The 19,317-nt window shown below is 31.6% G+C and overlaps 4 protein-coding genes across 15 annotated transcripts; 2 read left to right on the top strand and 2 right to left on the bottom strand.

The window, feature by feature from the left end:
• Positions 1–70: 70 nt before the first annotated feature.
• Positions 71–2,000, bottom strand: LOC126856341 (GATA zinc finger domain-containing protein 15-like). The gene is made up of 2 exons (XM_050604767.1): positions 1,495–2,000; positions 71–1,356 (listed from the first exon to the last, which is right to left on the bottom strand). Exons 1-2 carry the CDS (start codon positions 1,876–1,878, stop codon positions 886–888), a joined length of 855 nt encoding a protein of 284 aa, XP_050460724.1. The 5' UTR covers positions 1,879–2,000; the 3' UTR covers positions 71–885.
• Positions 2,001–3,178: 1,178 nt separating this feature from the next.
• LOC126856340 (RNA-binding protein 4-like) lies at positions 3,179–10,846 on the top strand. Of its 9 annotated transcripts, none has more exons than XM_050604757.1 (9): positions 3,179–3,293; positions 3,394–3,476; positions 4,915–4,938; positions 5,475–5,814; positions 6,163–6,477; positions 6,676–6,895; positions 7,904–8,038; positions 8,121–8,177; positions 10,117–10,846. In XM_050604757.1, the coding sequence occupies exons 2-9, from the start codon at positions 3,423–3,425 to the stop codon at positions 10,154–10,156; spliced, it is 1,185 nt and encodes a 394-aa protein (XP_050460714.1). In that variant the 5' UTR covers positions 3,179–3,293; positions 3,394–3,422; the 3' UTR covers positions 10,157–10,846. The 9 variants fall into 9 exon arrangements, with proteins under 9 accessions (XP_050460714.1, XP_050460716.1, XP_050460718.1 ...); XM_050604759.1 differs by having other exon boundaries at positions 3,220–3,293; positions 3,366–3,476; XM_050604761.1 differs by having other exon boundaries at positions 3,232–3,293; positions 4,918–4,938.
• Positions 10,156–19,161, top strand: LOC126856336 (tubulin--tyrosine ligase-like protein 12). Of its 3 annotated transcripts, XM_050604750.1 has the most exons (3): positions 10,156–11,830; positions 13,301–13,458; positions 16,844–19,161. In XM_050604750.1, exon 3 carries the CDS (start codon positions 16,867–16,869, stop codon positions 18,712–18,714), a length of 1,848 nt encoding a protein of 615 aa, XP_050460707.1. In that variant the 5' UTR covers positions 10,156–11,830; positions 13,301–13,458; positions 16,844–16,866; the 3' UTR covers positions 18,715–19,161. The 3 variants fall into 3 exon arrangements, with proteins under 3 accessions (XP_050460707.1, XP_050460708.1, XP_050460705.1); XM_050604751.1 differs by lacking the exons at positions 10,156–11,830; positions 13,301–13,458 and adding an exon at positions 16,537–16,611; XM_050604748.1 differs by lacking the exons at positions 10,156–11,830; positions 13,301–13,458 and adding an exon at positions 16,559–16,754.
• LOC126856339 (phosphoacetylglucosamine mutase) lies at positions 13,757–16,371 on the bottom strand. Of its 2 annotated transcripts, none has more exons than XM_050604756.1 (4): positions 16,301–16,371; positions 15,931–16,001; positions 14,532–15,858; positions 13,757–14,378 (listed from the first exon to the last, which is right to left on the bottom strand). In XM_050604756.1, the coding sequence occupies exons 2-4, from the start codon at positions 15,968–15,970 to the stop codon at positions 14,240–14,242; spliced, it is 1,506 nt and encodes a 501-aa protein (XP_050460713.1). In that variant the 5' UTR covers positions 15,971–16,001; positions 16,301–16,371; the 3' UTR covers positions 13,757–14,239. The 2 variants fall into 2 exon arrangements, with proteins under 2 accessions (XP_050460713.1, XP_050460712.1); XM_050604755.1 differs by having other exon boundaries at positions 16,142–16,356.
• Positions 19,162–19,317: the final 156 nt, after the last annotated feature.

Below are 19,317 nucleotides of genomic sequence, written 5' to 3'. Positions count from 1 at the left end.
TATATATATATATATATATATATATATATATATATATATATAATAACTATATATAAATTACTAACTTTAATTATATTCTAATATTAAATGAGAAAATAATATATTTTAAATTCGAAATATTCATATAAAAAGATGGATATATCCAATATAAAGTTAAGTAGCTTACTTATAAATCCAGAATTTACGAAAATTTTGTAAATATTAATCATAAGATTGATACTGAATATATTTACAAACTTGCTAAATAAGAATAAAAAAAATTAATGTAATATTTATAATTAATATTTATACCAAAATAGTATTGGCCTATTATGTTCAAGTATCAAAATTGATATTTTAAGTAAACTTTGAAAATTAATAGCTTAAAAGATGAATTTAAAAAGCGAACAGAGATTCTACACTTTTTAATAAAATTTCAAATCTCATATGCTTTTTTTATAATGTGTTTTTTTATAATTCTGTCTTAAGATTCTTTAATAAGACTAAACACAGTTCTACTAGTCAGAAATTGGTGTTTACTGTTTCCTCAAGTTCTTGTATTCTTAGTGGACTCATATGTACTACAAAATTGCACATATAACTATATAAGTCTATAATACATTTTTATACATCTTTTTTTCACAGCCAAATTGTGAAAATATATAATCTATAAGATAATGTTAGCTTGCTGTGCATCACATACATTTTGAATATAATTTCACAACTCTAACCTGTTTCCAAAAAAATGCATCTCAAAAAATTTTAATACATTAAATTTTTTCTATGATGTACTTATATACAATATCTATATACAATTCATGAATATCTGTACAGCAACAATTATTACATGTATTTTTGCCCAGTATTATTTCTCTTCATAATATAAATGTTCTTCTTTATTTACTGTTATATATTTTTCTGATCAATGTCTGTCAATAATGCATTTGAATGAGTATTATCCTTCTCTTCTATGATTCCACAAATGTTGCTATTAATATTATATGAATTTTCATTTAATGAATCTTGACTCGAGCAAATATCGTCAGTTTCCAAATTTATTGAATTATTTGATATTTGACTGAGATCTGTATTCTCTGTTTCCAAACTTATGTCTATACAAATCTGATCATTTTTAGTCTCTTGACTGCGCTGTGAATCATCCAAGTTTATATCTCTTGAAAATTTATTCTCAGATTTTTTTACAAGATCATTATCTGCTAATTTTAAACTGCATAGAGATTCATTCTTAGATGTTTCACTTTTGCTTATTTCTTTTGAATTAAATTTTTTGACTAGATCTTCCCAAGGATCTTCCAAAAAGGAATTTATATCTATATATGCTGATATGTTTGCTTGTCTATGCATTCCTTTATAACACTAAAAATAAATATAAAGATTTATAATATCTAATAATTATTAATATACTAATTATATATGTATGTTGTATGTATATTGCGTTATATGAAACATACTCTATCGTTTGGCAAAATCTTCTTAATCTATCAAGAATCTCACCTTTCTTTTTTGTCCATGGAATTGATTGCCAGAATGCTTGTAAGTAGAATACCGATTATTACAATTTGATCTTGAAGTAGCGTGATAGTTATTCCTGTTATTATACCACGCACTACCTGGACTGGCGCTATTGCGTCCATTCGCAGGGCTATACCGATTAGTATTGTGCTTTTCGTGTTGTGTCACCGGCGTGCTAACGTTTAGAGGAATAAAATTATCCCCGCCAGCCTGCAATTCATTGTTTACAGAAAAACGCTGATAACTATTATTAACGGACTGATAACCTCTATTATTCGCGTTTTCGTTTAATTTCCAATTGTATGGCGTATGTCTTGCACCGTACGTTCGACTACCATGTGGAGTATTTAATGGCGATCTCTTCATTTTTCAAAATTAATGTGTTAATTATAACGTACGATAATTATGTACGGCGAACAAATATATACGGTAAACTATTTACAACGAAAACAATATTAGTAAAGTACAATATTAGTGACGGTCATAGATGGAATGAAATACTATAGCGTTGCCGCCTTTTCTTTTTTTTTTAGGCCGCGCAGTGCTCCCTCTATCGACGAACCGATTAATATCACGATTAATTCACGTATATGTCAGTAATTTAAAAATATTATTAATAATAATAAAAAGGAATGCAAAAAATATTATATCGGAGCAATAAATTATAAATACGTACACATACCTTGTGATAATTGTGAGTATTTAAATACAATCACTGGGGAGAAAAAAATGCGAAACACGCAAAGAAAATTTTTAATTTATTCTGCATTTGCAAAAGTTAAAAAATTTGCCAATATTGAAATTACGATGGTGGCACATAATTACAATAGCATATAATGAGTTCACAGACGCAAGGTATCAATGCCTTTTACTTTCGGATTAGACATTTTCAAATCGGATGCGTCGGATCTAAGATATTCGAGCTTAATTTTGATTCTGAAAAGAATCAATTTTATCATTGAACATATGCGGAATTTATGAGATAATTCTTTTTGTGATCTATTAATAAAATCTATTAAATATGCATAAATTAATTTGATTTATTTCCTATTTAACGACAAAAGTACTAAGATTACGTCTCAAAATATTATTATATACCACAATAGTTACAAATTAATTTATTTTGCAGTTGCATCTTCTGGAGTCAAGATTATTCCAATTTCAAAAGATAAAATCAATGCAATTAATTATATAAAAAATTATCATACCTGTGAAACGATGATCGTACGACTTATTTTTCGGCCAAGAGATAACAGGAAATATAAAAAGACAATTTTGATCGAACACACATACTCACGCACACACAGATTATATCGAAATCGCGATATATGCACTTGCAAGTCTCGCTTTTCAACCGAGAATGTCCACAACTCGCCACGATCAACGTCCGATATATTATTTGTGAGGCACTCTCGACAATTTTTCGTAGATAAAATTCATTTTTAGAACCTTATTAATCGCAAAAACTATACGCACACACGGAACGCTTTGAACGAAACGAATCCCGCTCGAGCGGATGCACCAATGGTGGAGAAACAAATGAATCGAACTTCGATATTGAGATTCTCGAAATAATCCTCGATACGGCGGTGAAATTTTATAGAGACATTTCGTCGAGACTGGTGTCGCCCTCGCGCGGTACGAAGAAAGTACGTGGAAGGGGTGGAGAAGAAAGAGATAGCGGGGTCAAGACGCGCCGCACGGTTGGCCGCACTGTTCCCGCACAACGAACGAGACACAGCAACGGCGTCGTGTACTACGTGCGAGCCATTTTTTTTAACGTAAGTTACGGGAAGCGTTGTACTGTGCCATTCAGAGTGTGAGCTGAGATACAACGATCGCGTATATAATAGCTTCTGCGCATTGATCTATTTATTTCAGTTCCTTTCTGTCTTTTTTCCGCATTATCGATGGACACGGCTGTCAGTTACCACGCTACTGCGGAGGCGTCGACGGCTGGAACGGTAATATCATTTCTGTAAATTCTCTCTTCCCCTTCCTTTGTCCCTTTCATCCGTCATTCCATCCCTCATTCCATCTTTCTTTCAAGGATAAAATTGATTTCGTCGCGTCATAATCGAAACTGAACATTTCTGTAAATTTTCCCTCTCTCTCTCTCTCTCTCTCTCTCTCTCTCTCTTTCTCTTTCTTCTGGGTAAACTAATATGTATACGATTACATCGCGTCGTTCGCGCGAAAGCCTCAAGGGGGATCAATAAATTGAACGATCGAGGTCATAACACAATGCGGGCAATCGGGATCGGTAATTTTTTCACAGACAACGGTTGGCAGTACTTCCGTTGGCTATCCGTTCATTTCGCGTTCTCTTTTTTTGTACAAGAATATACCGAGCGGCTCTCGACTTTGACCGCCATTTCGCATCTCTCTTTTCTTCGTCGCAAGAATCGTTACTTTTTTTTCCTCTCCTTTGTTTTCGATTTATTTCGCCAAAACGGCGCAGTTACACGTAAGTAGTATTGTCAACCGCGACAAATTTTTGGGAGAGCCATCAGCGGGACCGATTGTGTTTTCTTAGACGGGATCCTTTGTGTCACGTGTACGTCGCGATCTGATATTGTGTAATATATGTCCGCCGGTCCTCTCTCGATAAAGATCAATCGTCCGATAATGGTCACAATTTACGGCATTTAATGATAAAATCGATGCAGCATTAAAAAAGCCTTCATCTGTGCATCTCCTATTATTTGTTATTATTCTCTAACCCTCTCTTTTTCCTAGTTCAATAATGCATATCTTTTGCGCTTTAAGATTGAAAGATAATGCAACTATCTTTATAGCATTTTCGAATGAAGCAAGTTTGATCGCTTTAAGAGCGATTATTAATGACGTCATAAACTCCGTCTTGAGTTTTTAGAAGTACTTGAATTATTAGATTAATCAATGAAATATTTTGAAATTATTTATATTAATCAGATTCAAAACCCGTTTTCAGCCGAACATTTGTTCATAGTAAATTGAATTTAATCGTTCTCAGAGAGATCAAACCTGCATCACTCAAAAAACGCTATTAATGATGTTCTTTGGTGATACTTATTTTTACATGGACAATGCTAATTATTGATAGAACAGCTATTGTTATGTAGTATAAAAATATAATAGGCAGCTTAATTTAGAGCGCACAAATATAATATTGAGATAGATATTATAAAAAATATTTATCTTTTTTAATAAAATATAAATTATATTGGATAATTCTTTCATTCTAAGTTCCAAGTTAGTTAAGTTATTCCAAAGTTCATTATTGCAAATCATGAGAAACTTATTCAGTGAACCTATTCATGAAAGATAATTGAAATGAATTTGTTGAATAGAAATTAAAATGCAGAAATTATTTACTACCTGTTTTTATGAAATAGTAATCTTGATGAATTATGTTTTCAGAAGATGGTTTCATCTAACCAGCCGGTAAGATTATACAAATATTATTTATACTTTTAATTAATTAATTGCTATGTTATAAAGAATATATGCTATTTATTATAAAGAAATTAAAATTAAAAGAGATTAAGATTAAGATTTTTTTTATTTTACAGCATAATATCTTAAATTATTAGTTACATTGATATAATGCTCAGTATAGTTTTACATTATTATAATTGCATATATTTTGTAAAATGTTGGAAGACAACTGAGCAATAATAAATCTCAAACAGACACCATACTTTTTGCAACAGATGTATGGTCGATTTTGAGATACAATTATTATTAAATTACACTTCTCTATCAAGATTGTACTTTTGTTGTAATATTTTATTTATAATATATTTAGAATATATACATTAAAACATGTGACATGTACAGAATCATCAATAGAATTCTGATTGCTTGAAAATTTTGTTGCAAATTATAGATCTAAAAAGGTTCTAAAACAATATTATAAGTACATCTAATCTCATTACCATTAAATATAAAAAGAATGATCATTTCTTCATGTGTTGTAGCGGAAAACAAAAATATTTGTGGGCCGATTGCCAGAAAATTGTCGCAACGATGAATTGCGACAATTATTCTTGCGCTTTGGTGAGGTGACAGAATGTGATGTCATGAATCGATATGGTTTCGTCCACATGGCACGGGAAGAGGATGCAGCTGCGGCAATTAAAGCACTTCATAATTCCAACTTCAAAGGAGCGACGATCAACGTGGAACAGTCAACCGGGAAGTCACGTGGAGGTGGAGGAGGACGCCGAGATGACCGAAGAGGTGGACCAATGAGAGGTGGTAGGGGAGGACGAGACGGTGGTAGAGACGCTCGTCCTGGACCATACAATGATAGAAGAGGTTGGTATATTTTACACATTGTTATTCGTAAATTCCGACAAGACTATTTTCTCATTTAATTTTCCTCAAGTATATATGCCCCATGTACATATGTGTGTCACATTTACATATTGTAACATATTTTTTATTTATTTCTATCGTTTCTATTACTTCTTTTCTATCTTCCCCATATCGATAAGTGTCAAAGTAGGATATGCTTCATTAAATTGATTTATGAATTTCTGCGAATGATGATAATATTCTATATTGCAGAGCGCATTGAGAAAATAGTATGTTGGAATGAAATGAGAGTATAACTTTGACTATGTACATTTAAAAATCAATTTGATATCTCGACGTGCTTTGCAGTTCTTCCGATCCAACTCGTTGGTTACGATGGATCTGCTGCAGGTGGCGTCGCAACCGGGTACACCGATTACAATCGTGGAGCTGGCGACTTTAGCGGCCGTGGGGCGGACTTTGGTACCGGCTATGCTGACCGCGGGGCTTACGGTCAGAACGTGGGTGGCGCAGCGATGGGTTACACCTCGACGGCGCCGGGAATGGGTGGTGGATATGGACCAGCTGCTGGTGCTGTGGGAGGATACGGACCGACTGGTGCGGCGGATTATGGACGAACGGCTGATTACGGTCGCGCTGACTTCGGTGCTAGAACAGATTATGGTAAGCACAGTGGTAAATAATGTTTGTGCAACTTTGAAAGTATGTGAGAATCTGCATATTCATCTATTGAACCTTTTATTTTTGTTGGTAAAAATCTCATGAAATACATGAGACCAAAGAGACGCACAAACTTTCCAAGTGAAACAACCGTGAAATATCAATTTAATTCAAAATCTTAATCACTTACATTGTTTACAGTAGTTGGTGGTGGTATGGCCGGAGATTTCAATCGTGGTGCACCTGGTCCAGTAGATTATGGTCGTACCGATAATTTTGGTGCCAGTCGCACGGTCGATTATACAGCTAGAAATGATTATGATCGAAGTGCGACTGGACCAATGAGAAACGGTGGTGGTGCTGTTGCCACTACTGGATATGGAACTGGGTACACGGATGTGGGATATGATGAAAGTCACTGGTAATGTAGTTTCTATAATTTGATTTTTTTTTTTTTTCCTAATTTTTAAAATATTTTGAATCTCAAATTTTTATTCTTGTATTAAATTGTTTCTCAAGCTAAATTGTATCTCTAAATATAGTTAAATAGTTATCTATAAATGTTGATATATCTTTCTGTGTTATGAAGCTCATCATTTATATATTTCACGTCAAGTATTAAATGCTTAAAACTTACTTTGGTTTGAGATATTATTTTAATGAAATATTTTACAATTATAAAATATAAAACATTTTAATTAAATCTTAAATGTATAATTGGAAATTGATTAATTATAATTTTATTCATGCTTTTTGCTGAAATATTTGCCCAAATATGAGACTTAATTAAATTTACAATTAACTTAATGCAGTGATGTATATCACCTAATATTTATCAATATATATTGGCATCTTCTATTATTATGAAACACATTTTCGATATCTAAAAAATTGCATTAATTTATAATTTTATAATTATTGAAATCATCTAAAGTGCATTGTATGATTTTATTTTTTTATTACAACAGCTTTATTATATATGTGTAAGAAAATTTTTTTTTATTCAAATTGACTTGGATTTTTAATGTAGACATTAAGTTTGCTAAAAATATGGGTAATGGGTATGGGTATGGCGAATACATTTACAATTGGAAAAATGACAATTTATAAAAAAAAAATTGTATAGTTCATCATCGGATTTTACAAATTTTCTTAAAGTGCGATTAGGCTTTATTTTTATTCTAACCAAAGCGATATATTGCATTAAATGATATATTGCAGCAATGCTTATGTAGCAGTGTAGTAATATCTTAAATGTCGCCTAGGATAGAGTAAAAATAAGTTAACAAAATTAAATTATGTACAACAGGGGTTATCCGGGCGGGCCAGGGGATATGATGGGTGGGCCTGGGGGGGTAAGTCAGGGAACTACAATGGCCTACGAAAGGAGGGATGGTCCTTCTGGTAATGATATACCTCCATTTAACAGGCCCATGAGTACTGGACCTAGCTACAGCACTGGAGCACCTAGTTACAGCACTGGTCCAGGACCACAAGCTGATATGTTTAGTAGAAGACCTGGCAGTGCCGTACCCAGTGGTGGATATCCACCAGTAGCTGGCGGGTAAGTAGCAAAGCACGGCGAATTGATAAAAAAAAATGTTTACTTTCCACATATGGCTAATATGTGCTTTGTCATGTTGCAGTTATGCCGAGGGATATGACAGACCAGATGCATATGGTCCTCCACGTGGTGGCGGACGGTAAGTTGCACTTTATTAAATTATCTCTTTCATATATTTCATCAAAGCTGCGACTATGAAAGTAACATACTAAAACACGTTGACGTTGAAAGCGAAGGGAATTATATGCGTATGCTTATCAATCTAAGCGTATCCACTCTTTGCGTTACATATGCCTCTCGTTCTTATCTCGATTATGTGTAACACATATGCAATTTCTATGCGAATCGACACAGGTTAAATATTTCTGTAAAAGTATAAGGTGTGACACTTAGCGCGACATTCGGACACATATACGGAAATATACCTTTACCGTGTACATGCTATTATAAACAAATCATTGCATCTATCGGTACACGTGTACAAGGAGCCGACGTTTTTTATCATATGAGTGTAAAAGAGAACAGAGGCTGAAAATTACTATCGATTAAGACGCTACAAATTTTAATGGTTATTTATAATAATATGCATACACTATAGTACATATTTATAATTTTTATATATTTGTACAAAATTTTCTAAACTTATTTTAATTATGATAATATGCTTTGATTGAAATATTTAAATCAAATATTGATAACTCTTGTGAAATGATAAAAGAAATTATTTAAAAAATTATATATTTGAGAAAAATACCGATTCTGATGGATAAATTTTATAAAATTTCCTACAAATTAAACTAATTTCTTATCATATGTATCCTAAAGATTATGATTTATCAATTTGAGGACTTGTTGCCACATATTTCATTTTACATATATACGTGATATATCGCCTCTCTTCTTTTACGTACTCCACGATGAAAGTTCTTGATCTCAACGTCTATCCAAGATGCGCCAAGCGATCATCCTGCGGCAATTCCGGCTATGGCGAGATGCCATCGAAGAAAAGCTGGAAATTTCTTTTACAAACACGAAAATATATTTCCCGGATGACTGATTTTTGTGACGTGTTTTCACAGCGCGTAATATGTTTCGCGAAAATTTTTATGATCCGCGGAAATATCTCGAAAGACGAAATCTTTCCGCAAATTTTCTAACTCGCGTCGCGGATATAAACCGACTATCACGATATACATTTGTGCACCACGCAAAACTTACAGCCTGCGAAATTACAAATGCACATCCTTCGCATTTTACTTCCCTTGCCTTTTGCCATAATCTGAAACACTTTTTCTACAATTCAAATTATTCTCCGAAAAACAACAAAGCGTTGCGTTGCGCTCATGAACTACGATCAAACATCCGACAAAAGTTTTTCGACGATTTGAAACTCTTCTGCTTTCTACGTAAATAAATCCAGTTTCTAAATGCACTTGCGACAGTGCCGAGAGACAACTGATTGCGGCGTACCGATTAATTAGCTTCTTACATGTATGGCAGTTAATCAGAACTGGGTGTGAGCTTTACTTTATTCTGTGATTAAATCGAAAATCTCTTTACAAATACATATTTTTCTATATTTAATTAAAACGATGATTAATCTCTTTACATCTTATATTTCATATATGTTACTTTCTTGTATAATAATATATCGAATTGGCACATATTAATAATTTATATATATTTAAAGAATTTATATTTGACAATTTATGAATGAAGGTTTGACTTTTCTTATAAAAAATATCACTTAAATAAATTTTATAATAATACACATATAAGTGTACAAATTCAATAATAAGTAACATGTAAAATGAAAGATAGATATCTTATCCAGATCTGGTAACTGTATTATCTCTCAGCAAATGTGCGTTATATGCGCTGCGACGTGGAAAAAAAAACTCAATATTTCCTTAACACCATATCAGAACCCATACCGCCGTCAGTTACGCATTCAAATTCGCATTTGGATGCGGTCCGCGCTGATTCGTGCATGTCAGTGTTACATCTTATACTTTCTCCTTGTCCAGCAAGGCGATCACGTGATTAATTTTGCGATTTTTCATTTTCTGACCTTTTAGCTTCCCAGGTCCGGCAGACGCGATGCCACCGAGGTACTAAAAGTATACTAAAGCAAACATGCTAGCGCATGCGAAAGGCAACTGTATAAAAAAAAAAAATCATAAAAAAATCATCGCCTTTAAAGCAGCGATCATTCGCTTATGGACTCGATTATCTAGGAACTGCCCTCTGCGTTCGACATTGAGTCCATATGATTATAATGAAAAACTTATATCTAACTTGTAATGTTTAATTCTATCATAAGATGTGGTAAGGATAATCTACTTATCAGTAGATGATATAAATTTGGTCGAAATTGAAAAATTTATTATTAATTAATAATAATAAAATTTATATATCTCTTATGTTAGTCTATTGTGTGTTTGAAAAGAATTTTCAGCATATTATTCATGTAGATTGTTTTTTTTTTTTTCTTATTGTCTTTTTCTATGAATAAATAAAATTCAATGTGTTATCTAATGTGGGTTGAATATTTCCCTTAACTTAATTTTTTGAATGCCCACATTGTAGCATAGATAATTTTACTACACTTAAAAGCTTTGATTCTCTACAAAAGGTGACTTATACAATTGATAATGATGCTGTACAATCTTTTTTTAACACTTAAAAGAACACAAATATAATATTTCAAATGTTCATTCATAAAAAGCAGAAAAACTTACATATATAACAGTTATCATACATTTAATGTATCTTTATATAAAAAAAATAAAGTGCAAATGAATGTAAGTAATCTTTATTTAAAATCTTTAATAATATGATATAATTTATTTCTTCTTTCAGTCATTTTGTGCGTAATAAAACTGTTACTTATGCGTTAAAAAAATTGTTATTAAATTTAAATAGTTGTTAATTGTTACAGTATAAAAAAATATAATTTTATCAATAACATCTATTTTCAATTTGTCTTGAGAAAAAAATATTTGTCATTTTGCCTTTATTTTTCTTTTATTGTTGCACGATTTTTATTATTTATATAAATGTCAAGAATTTAATTTTCATAATATTATTCAAAAAGCTGGTTTAGTTTGGAGAGAGATATCATCAAGTTATAGCAACAATATAGATAGAATACTAGTTGTTCATCTGACATATCTACTTGCACCATTCGCAGGAACGAGAAGAAATCAATTAGTAATAATCAGCGTGCGTTTAACTATGTTACTCAATGTTAATTCTTAATTCGACGATGTTGTGCATTGTAATCTTAAATTATTTTTAGGATAATTAATTTTATAATAATCTAATATAAAATATATGTGAAGTTGAAAATTATATATTATTATATAAACGTATCTTATGATGATACAGTATATGATAATGTATGATAATGAAACAGTATACAAATCTACTTAATAATAATATTCCAAAACGTAACAAGTATTGAAAAGAGATAGATATAGGAAGATCTAAAAAAAACTCGATAACAATGCAAAACGTCAATCTCCAGCTGGTGCAGTTTACTTAGTTAGGTACTGTACTGAAACGCTGATTTGTGAACGCGTGCGGTGAACGCGTTGCCATACGTTACCTTGGGGCGGCTTGTTGATCTGCGATTATTGAAGAAACCGATTACGACGATTACTCGCTATGCGTGGCTACCTGTAGATGCGACCCAATCGGCGAATAAACCAACCTGCGATATATGGATAATGCGCCACAAATTGCGTTTGCGCTCAAAGCTGGCGTGCTTTGAATTTGACCAAGAAGAAGGTATGTTCAACGCGTGCGACCATTATAATACTTTATCTGTTGAGAAAACTAAGCGCCCTCGGGCCTGCTATATCAATGTTCTATAAGTGCGAATGGAGAATGTTCGGTCGAACAAAAAAAAAAAACGTCAAACTGTTAAACGAGAAAAGAAACAAGTACATCGATTACCGAAACGCGTATAAAGAAAGCGGCCGCTTTTTTGTAATAATTTCAGTGTTATGCATTGCGATAGAAATACGTCGATTCTAATTCCGTCTCTGCTATATAGACTCGCAAAATAGCTCTCATTAAAACTCTAATTAATTTTTGATTATCGAGATATTTATCCAGTCTCATTAAGACAGTTATCAAATTGTCTGAATTATTTGCCTAAATGTTTCACTTTTATTTTCTTTTATTTAATCTTATAAGGATTTAATCACGTAATATCGAATGTAATGAACTTTCCGATGTATGCACTATATTCTTAGATTTTTTTATTTATATTTTTGCTCTTTCACAAACGATATTCTTGTAATATATATATATGTATATATATACACATATATATACAATTTTATTAATTCTTAAACTATTTTACAAAATTAATATCACTATATTGATTTAAACAATTGATTTTGTTCTATGTAATGTTAAATTATATTAAACTGTTCTGATACGCGCAATAAGAAAAGATTTAAAAAATCTAAAAGTTTCAATCTTTTTAATCTTTAGCATATGTGAAATAGATTAACTTTATACATAAAATAAAAATTGTATCTTGTGCAATATGATTAAATAAATTTTATTACATTTTCTATATCGATGCATTTATAAGTATCTTATGAGATGGAATTAGAACGCAAAAGGTAAATGAATGCGATGCGTGAATTGGAAACAAAATGAATAGTGTTTTTTTCGCTAATATTATCGCCGCAATTTGCGAATCGTTCGTCTAAATATCCTACCGCCACCGAAACTTTCCATAGAATAAATTCTTAAAAATTCTGCTCAACACATCCTTTCGCGATGAAACTAAGCGCCATTGTAAGATACGCTGTTATATCTTCGGAACAGTTCATATTTTAATGTTGATAAAATGTCACAGAAAAAATTTTCTGAAATATTGTCGACCTGTACAATGCTCCTATTAACTATTCAATTGATATTTGGGCATTACATCTCACCTACAGAATTTATATTTTTAACAAGTGCACTTTCTCATTTTACGATATATTTGTCAATATAAAAAAATACTAATTTTTATTTGACATTATATTTAAGATCCGTTTTACAAATTCTAAAATATTAATTTTTAAAATGAAGTAACATACGACAGTTATATCAATATAATTAAAACAATTTCTACGAGAATTGACTCTTTAACTGGCGTTTATAGCAATAAGTCATAAGCTAGTTTAAATATGTTATATTAAGCCTACAATTAGTAGGATACCTTATATATATTCTACATAATAACTTTTTTAATAGATTACAAACGGGATGAGGAGAGACCAATGGACATTGAGATGAACTCAATAGGAACTACTAATAACTCAGAAGCATTCAGTGAACTCGTTTACATGTCCAAGGAAGGAGATTTATATATGAAGATGGATAATAAAGCGTGGCCGCTTATATAACGAGAAGTAAGAAAGTATACACACATGCAGCAGTGAAATATGAAACTACTATCGATTATATGCATTACTTTCATGTATAAAGCATTGTTACAGTAACTGCTATTGATAAATTCACATTTAATGTGAGATTCTTTTTTAAGAGATAAAATTTTAACAATATGCTTTTTTTTGTTCTAATCCCAAGAGTTCTCAAGTACGATAAAAATTTTAATATTTCTTAAGCATGTTCGCATTATATTAGCTTGTTAATTCAAAATATTCTTGCTAACAAGAAGATATTGACAGAATATTCTCATTGTGGAGTGTGTATATATATATATATATAAAACAAAGAAAAATTAAGAAATTGAAGTTTGCCTAATGATTTTTATTAAAATGCAAAAATATCTAAATAGACATATAACTATAGTATATTACAGTATATATAATTATAGTAGACTATATAACTATATTAGAGCATATATATTATCTTGCGTAAAATTAGACTAAAATAGATCAGTGAAAAACGTCAATAGAAATTTGTATCTCTTATTGCAACATAATCAATTTAATACAATACATATTCTGATCACAAATTATGACGGAATAAAATAATGTGAAAAGTTTTTCAATGATTAAATAATCGGTTACTTCTTTAGTACATCTGTGAAATTTGTTTAAATATCGTTTTACAATATTCTATGCAGTTTAAATACAATACACAAATAGAACTTAGAATCCAGCAGAATATTTCAAACAAATTATGGCTTTTGTATAATGAATGTAGTTATGATGACTCTGAATTTAATCACGATAGATTGGGTTCAGGTCCAACACCGCCTGCTAATCTGTACACGAGTAAGGCCACTTCTGTAGCTAATTTACAAACATCTGATGAATTTTCACATTCCGCATAAACTCGCACGATATCTTCAGTTCCAGAAGGCCTGAAAAAAATGATCAAAACATTAGTTATGACACTTCAGTACACTTAGCTTTTTCGATTGTATCGATTTTTTTTAGATAAATTTTTGGACAAGTAATAGGCGATACTTTGCAGATATTTGAATAAGGCTTTGTATAATAAAAAGTTATTGTACCTAACGAAAGATCGACCTCTTGAATATTTGGAGACAATTTTATCAATTTCTTCTTGCAAACCAACGGGCGTCAAGCAATGTCTTTCCGCATTTGTTGTTGTTATAATATTTCTATCTCTCACACTGACTTTAAGTTGCTTATTTGGTAAATCATTGTAACTCCTTTCCCAATCGATAATGTCCCAGCCTTTGGTGTGTAATATAGTTTCAACTAAAAGCATATCACTCAATGCATCGCCGACCGTTTCATTTATCAAGTCAATTACGTTTTCCAGCTTTGCGGTAGCCGCTTTTTGTATTTCCGACAGTTTTTCATTCTTAGCATGGTTCTTAATAATTTCTTTAGCAGTATCTTTGAAGATTACGGTTCCGTGTCCATTTGCTTCGAAATAGACTCCAATATCGAATTCCAATGCTTTCTTATGTAAATGCTTTACACCAGTTGGCACGCACGCAACTGGTACTTCTAATACATTCGAAATGTAATCAGTTGAACCACCATTGGCATATGCGGTTTGCACTAAGCCCAATTGTAAAGATAAACCACTAGTCATTAATAGTTCCTTGAAATAAGCTGCTACTAGCGTCGCTATTCGATCTCCATCCAAAAGATGAAATTTATTATTCTCGTCCATATAAAAGTACACCACTCTATCGGCATCCCCATCTATACTGACGCATCTGACATTTGTTTCAGAAGGAACATTTAAAGGCATGGTTTGTTGTACTTTGACATAATCTGCGCCACACATGTGATTCAAACCTCCATTTCCATTGTTAAATAGATTAATATCCAGCGTACCTTCTAAGTATCTTTGAAATTCTTTCACCGCAATAGCACCGACACCATTTGCAGCATCTAGTTGTAATACACTTTTGTACTTTTTATTATTTTTCTCAGCACCTCTTATGTTTTTGAATACTGTTGTGAGTTTCAAATAATATCCTTGCAGTGTAGGATCGCCATAAGCACCATTTGTATTTGTGCATACTACAACATAATGTAGTTGTGGAGTTGTGACCAATCCTAAATCTGTAATATTACCATTCAAAGCTCTAATTCCTGCTAGTGCAGCATTTAATAGGACAGGACTGCTTTTACGAGTATCTCTTCCTGTTATCACCATGGCTGGTGCTGATAAGTCTATATTTTCTTTTGTAGATATTTGTGTTAATGTTGATATCAAATCATTATCTTGTACATTAGCTAAATTTGTAGCTATAGTTTCCCAAGATGCTTCAAGCATTTCACCAGCAGGATCAATGAGCTTGGTACCATTATCAGGCTCCAAGTTATGACTTGCTGTAATCATTAAACCTATGGCAGCTGTAAAAAGTTTAATCATTAAAGAAAATAGAGTAAAATATTTTAAATTTTAATTTTATACACTCTCCTCACCTCTTTTTGCTTTTGATCTTAAAACTGCTAAAAGACCCATTCTATATAAAACATGTTCCAGGATATCCGACCTAAAATTAATACATATTTTAGGATTACTTTAAATAAGATTATATATCACTGTACATTATGCTGCAAAAAATTATTTTCATGCAATATTTTCAATTAAAAGAATCAACAAGTGTCAATGAGAGAAATGAATTTATTTTACTTTGTTCTAAAGCCAGCTGTTCCATATTCGATATTTTTATCATATTTCCGAGTGTATTTGATATTCACGATATTTTGAAAATTATTGAATTCCATAATGTATTTATTTCAATATATGCTTCAATATATCAATTGACACTGCAGTATGCACATTACGTACGAGGGTATGCTACCATATGGTCACACAAAGTAGATACTCCACTCTACTATCTGATGTCTGAAGTATTGCTTGGATTAATAGTCATGGATGTACGAATATCTAGATGTGCATCGTCTAAATAGATCTCGATTAGACTCAGAATCTGATTGGTCAACCATGCTGGTTACCCTAGATACAATACATATGCGCGAGTGAAATCAACTAATCATAAACCAAACTTATGTTAACCTATTATGATTTGATTTTGGACGAATGTATTTATCGAAGAAAACAAGAATTTTGCTTCATTTTTATTTCATATAAGAAAAAAGGTTCTCTCAGTAAAATATAAGTAGACACAATTTATTCCAAATGTTTTTTTTTGTATCATATTGTTATTTTAATTGATTTTCTGTCAATAAATTCTTTATCACATGTGCATCAATTTTAGAAAACTTTTTAAACTACATTATATGTAAGCGATTGTTTTTTAATAATATATACAAACTTTGTTATTTTTTACTGACTAAATAATCGTTAAATATTTGTTTGCTCTCTCTCTAGGTTTACTCATCTAATTTTACATAATGGATGTACATAATAGTACAAATTTATTTAATATATTTCTTCGAACACACAAGCCTCAACTTCAATCTTATGATATTCCACAATTATTCTGGGAAAGTCTGTGCAATAAGTTAACGAATCAAATTTTTGACAGTGGTCTTGTCTTCCAATTGGCAAAGGTGGAATATGAGAATGAAGAACGACATGCTACAGAGCCAATTTGGAAATTAATTGTATCTGCAGAAAATGGTATTTCTGTTCAAGATTCGAATAACATTTATCTGATTGATCATGCATGGACCTATGATATTGGTAATGCTCGACAAAATTTAATCCAAGTACCCAATCTGCTTGATCGTATGTGCTTGTTAATGGGCCTAGATATTGAAGCTGAAAAACAGGAAAAAATTGAAAATGTTTTGAGAGAAATGTGGCGATATAATCAGTCATATTCAGTAAATTATGGAGCAATAGAGGACAGAATGCCAATATGGTATATTATGGATGAAGTTGGATCAGCAATAAATCACAGCAATGAACCAAATTTTAGAGCAGTGCCTTTTCTATATCTGCCAGAAAATGTAATTTATACACTTCTGTTTCCTATAAAAGATGTTGATGTAGGTGATGAAGTTACAAGAGATTTTGTAGAAGGTCAGACAAAAAATCCTCAAAAGAGACGTGCATTATTACTGCCTTGGGTCGACAGTACCTTTGAGAATGAAAATTTTGAACAGATTGAGCCAGATGTAAATTATTTTTCAACAGGTCATGTTCATGAAAGCTTACCAGAAGTGACGGATAAACTAAAGGCCGATACTAGTAAAAAATTAAAGGTTTTTTCACATTATGATAATGTTATTAATTATTTGACAGATCCAGCATTTGAAATTACTGATGATGAAGAAGAAGCGGACATATTATGGCTTATGTCTCACTACAAAACATATAAAGAATTGAGTCTTTCTTCGCCTCACGTTTTTATAAACCAATTTCCATATGAAAACATTTTGACAATAAAGGATCTCTTGTCGATTGTATGTAGAAGAAAGGCGACAGATAAATCGTATGATCCAGATACTCTCGAAACTTATCCAATATGGTTACCGACAACATATAACTTGAGCACAGAATTGGTGCAGTTTGTTGCTTATTTTACACAACGAGCAAATAAGGATTTGGATAATCATTGGATTTGTAAACCGTGGAATCTGGCAAGAGGTTTGGATACTCATATTACTAACAATCTTTATCACATTATGAGATTACCTTGCACAGGACCTAAAATCGCACAGAAATATATTGCGCGACCAGTTTTATATAACAGGCCAGATATCAACCAAGTGAAATTTGACATAAGATATGTTGTATTGCTCAAATCAGTCAAACCACTGCGAGCGTACGCTTATGCGAATTTTTTCCTGCGTTTCGCAAATCTACCGTTCGCGTTGAACAATTTTGATATATACGAGCAACATTTCACTGTCATGAATTATACTGAGGAAAAAGCGCTCTTTCATTTAAAATGCGGTGATTTCATTGTGGAATGGGAAAATCAGTACCCCGATTATCCATGGAAAACCTACGTTGAACCAAAGATTCTTTTCGTTTTACGACAAGTTTTTGAAGCCGCAATCACGCAACCGCCACCAAAAGGAATCGCTGAAAGTCCGCAAAGCAGAGCTATGTATGCCGCCGACTTGATGTTGGAATGGAGGGACTCCGAAATGCAGCCCAAGTTGTTGGAAATAAATTTTACGCCCGATTGTCAACGAGCATGCGAATATTATCCGGATTTTTATAATGATATCTTTAAATGTCTTTTCTTGGATATTGATAATTCAGAAATCTTTCATACATTAGATTGATCCGAATGTGATAAGATCGTTTGGTTTTATTGAAGGAAAAAAAAATATATTAAATATTTCTCAATTAAATATATTTAATATTTCTTAATTATTGTATAACTGTTATCTCTGTTTCTCTCTCTATTGTCTTTTTATATTAGCTTATAATCAAGTAACAATGTTATTCAAAATATGTTATTTGATACTTTATATTCATTAATTCAATAAGAAGAAATATATCGATGAATGGGATCGACATGAACGGTATTCGCTCTGACTCTTGCCTCAGAACATATTCGGATTTTAAAGTGACTCGAACTCATTTAGACACGATGGTGTGTCTTAACAATAGTATGCGGCGAAAAATGATAAGCAAATACATTACAACAATTAACTTATTAATTGTTATAATATTTAATATTTTGTAATATAAATTTAGACTAAAATATCTTCTGTATATTTTCTTTCAAATTAATTTCGATGATTGCATCAAATCACATATAAAGTCTATTAGTTTAAAAAATATATTTTATCTTAGTTTGATCAAGAAATACTATTGTTGTATGTAAATTAATTTAATATTATAATTTTACAAATTTTACAAATTTTTATATTTCAAGAAGA

The sequence above is a fragment of the Cataglyphis hispanica genome, chromosome 18 (genome assembly GCF_021464435.1).
Source record: "Cataglyphis hispanica isolate Lineage 1 chromosome 18, ULB_Chis1_1.0, whole genome shotgun sequence".
Classification (NCBI taxonomy): Eukaryota; Metazoa; Arthropoda; class Insecta; order Hymenoptera; family Formicidae; genus Cataglyphis; species Cataglyphis hispanica.
This window is presented reverse-complemented; position numbering and strand designations above follow the sequence as displayed.

What these genes read in the sequence shown, in the direction of transcription:
- LOC126856341 (XM_050604767.1), bottom strand. Translation starts at nt 1,878, where the DNA reads ATGAAGAGATCGCCATTAAATACTCCACATGGTAGTCGAACGTACGGT. An exon ending in TCCATGGACAAAAAAGAAAG is followed by an intron (nt 1,357 to 1,494) that starts GTGAGATTCTTG and finishes ATTTATTTTTAG; the next exon opens with TGTTATAAAGGAATGCATAG.
- LOC126856340 (XM_050604757.1), top strand. Translation starts at nt 3,423, where the DNA reads ATGGACACGGCTGTCAGTTACCACGCTACTGCGGAGGCGTCGACGGCT. An exon ending in AGGCGTCGACGGCTGGAACG is followed by an intron (nt 3,477 to 4,914) that starts GTAATATCATTT and finishes TTATGTTTTCAG; the next exon opens with AAGATGGTTTCATCTAACCA. An exon ending in TGGTTTCATCTAACCAGCCG is followed by an intron (nt 4,939 to 5,474) that starts GTAAGATTATAC and finishes CATGTGTTGTAG; the next exon opens with CGGAAAACAAAAATATTTGT.
- LOC126856339 (XM_050604755.1), bottom strand. Translation starts at nt 16,236, where the DNA reads ATGGAATTCAATAATTTTCAAAATATCGTGAATATCAAATACACTCGG. An exon ending in ACAGCTGGCTTTAGAACAAA is followed by an intron (nt 16,002 to 16,141) that starts GTAAAATAAATT and finishes TATTAATTTTAG; the next exon opens with GTCGGATATCCTGGAACATG. An exon ending in AGAGGTCGATCTTTCGTTAG is followed by an intron (nt 14,379 to 14,531) that starts GTACAATAACTT and finishes CATTTTTTTCAG; the next exon opens with GCCTTCTGGAACTGAAGATA.
- LOC126856336 (XM_050604750.1), top strand. Translation starts at nt 16,867, where the DNA reads ATGGATGTACATAATAGTACAAATTTATTTAATATATTTCTTCGAACA.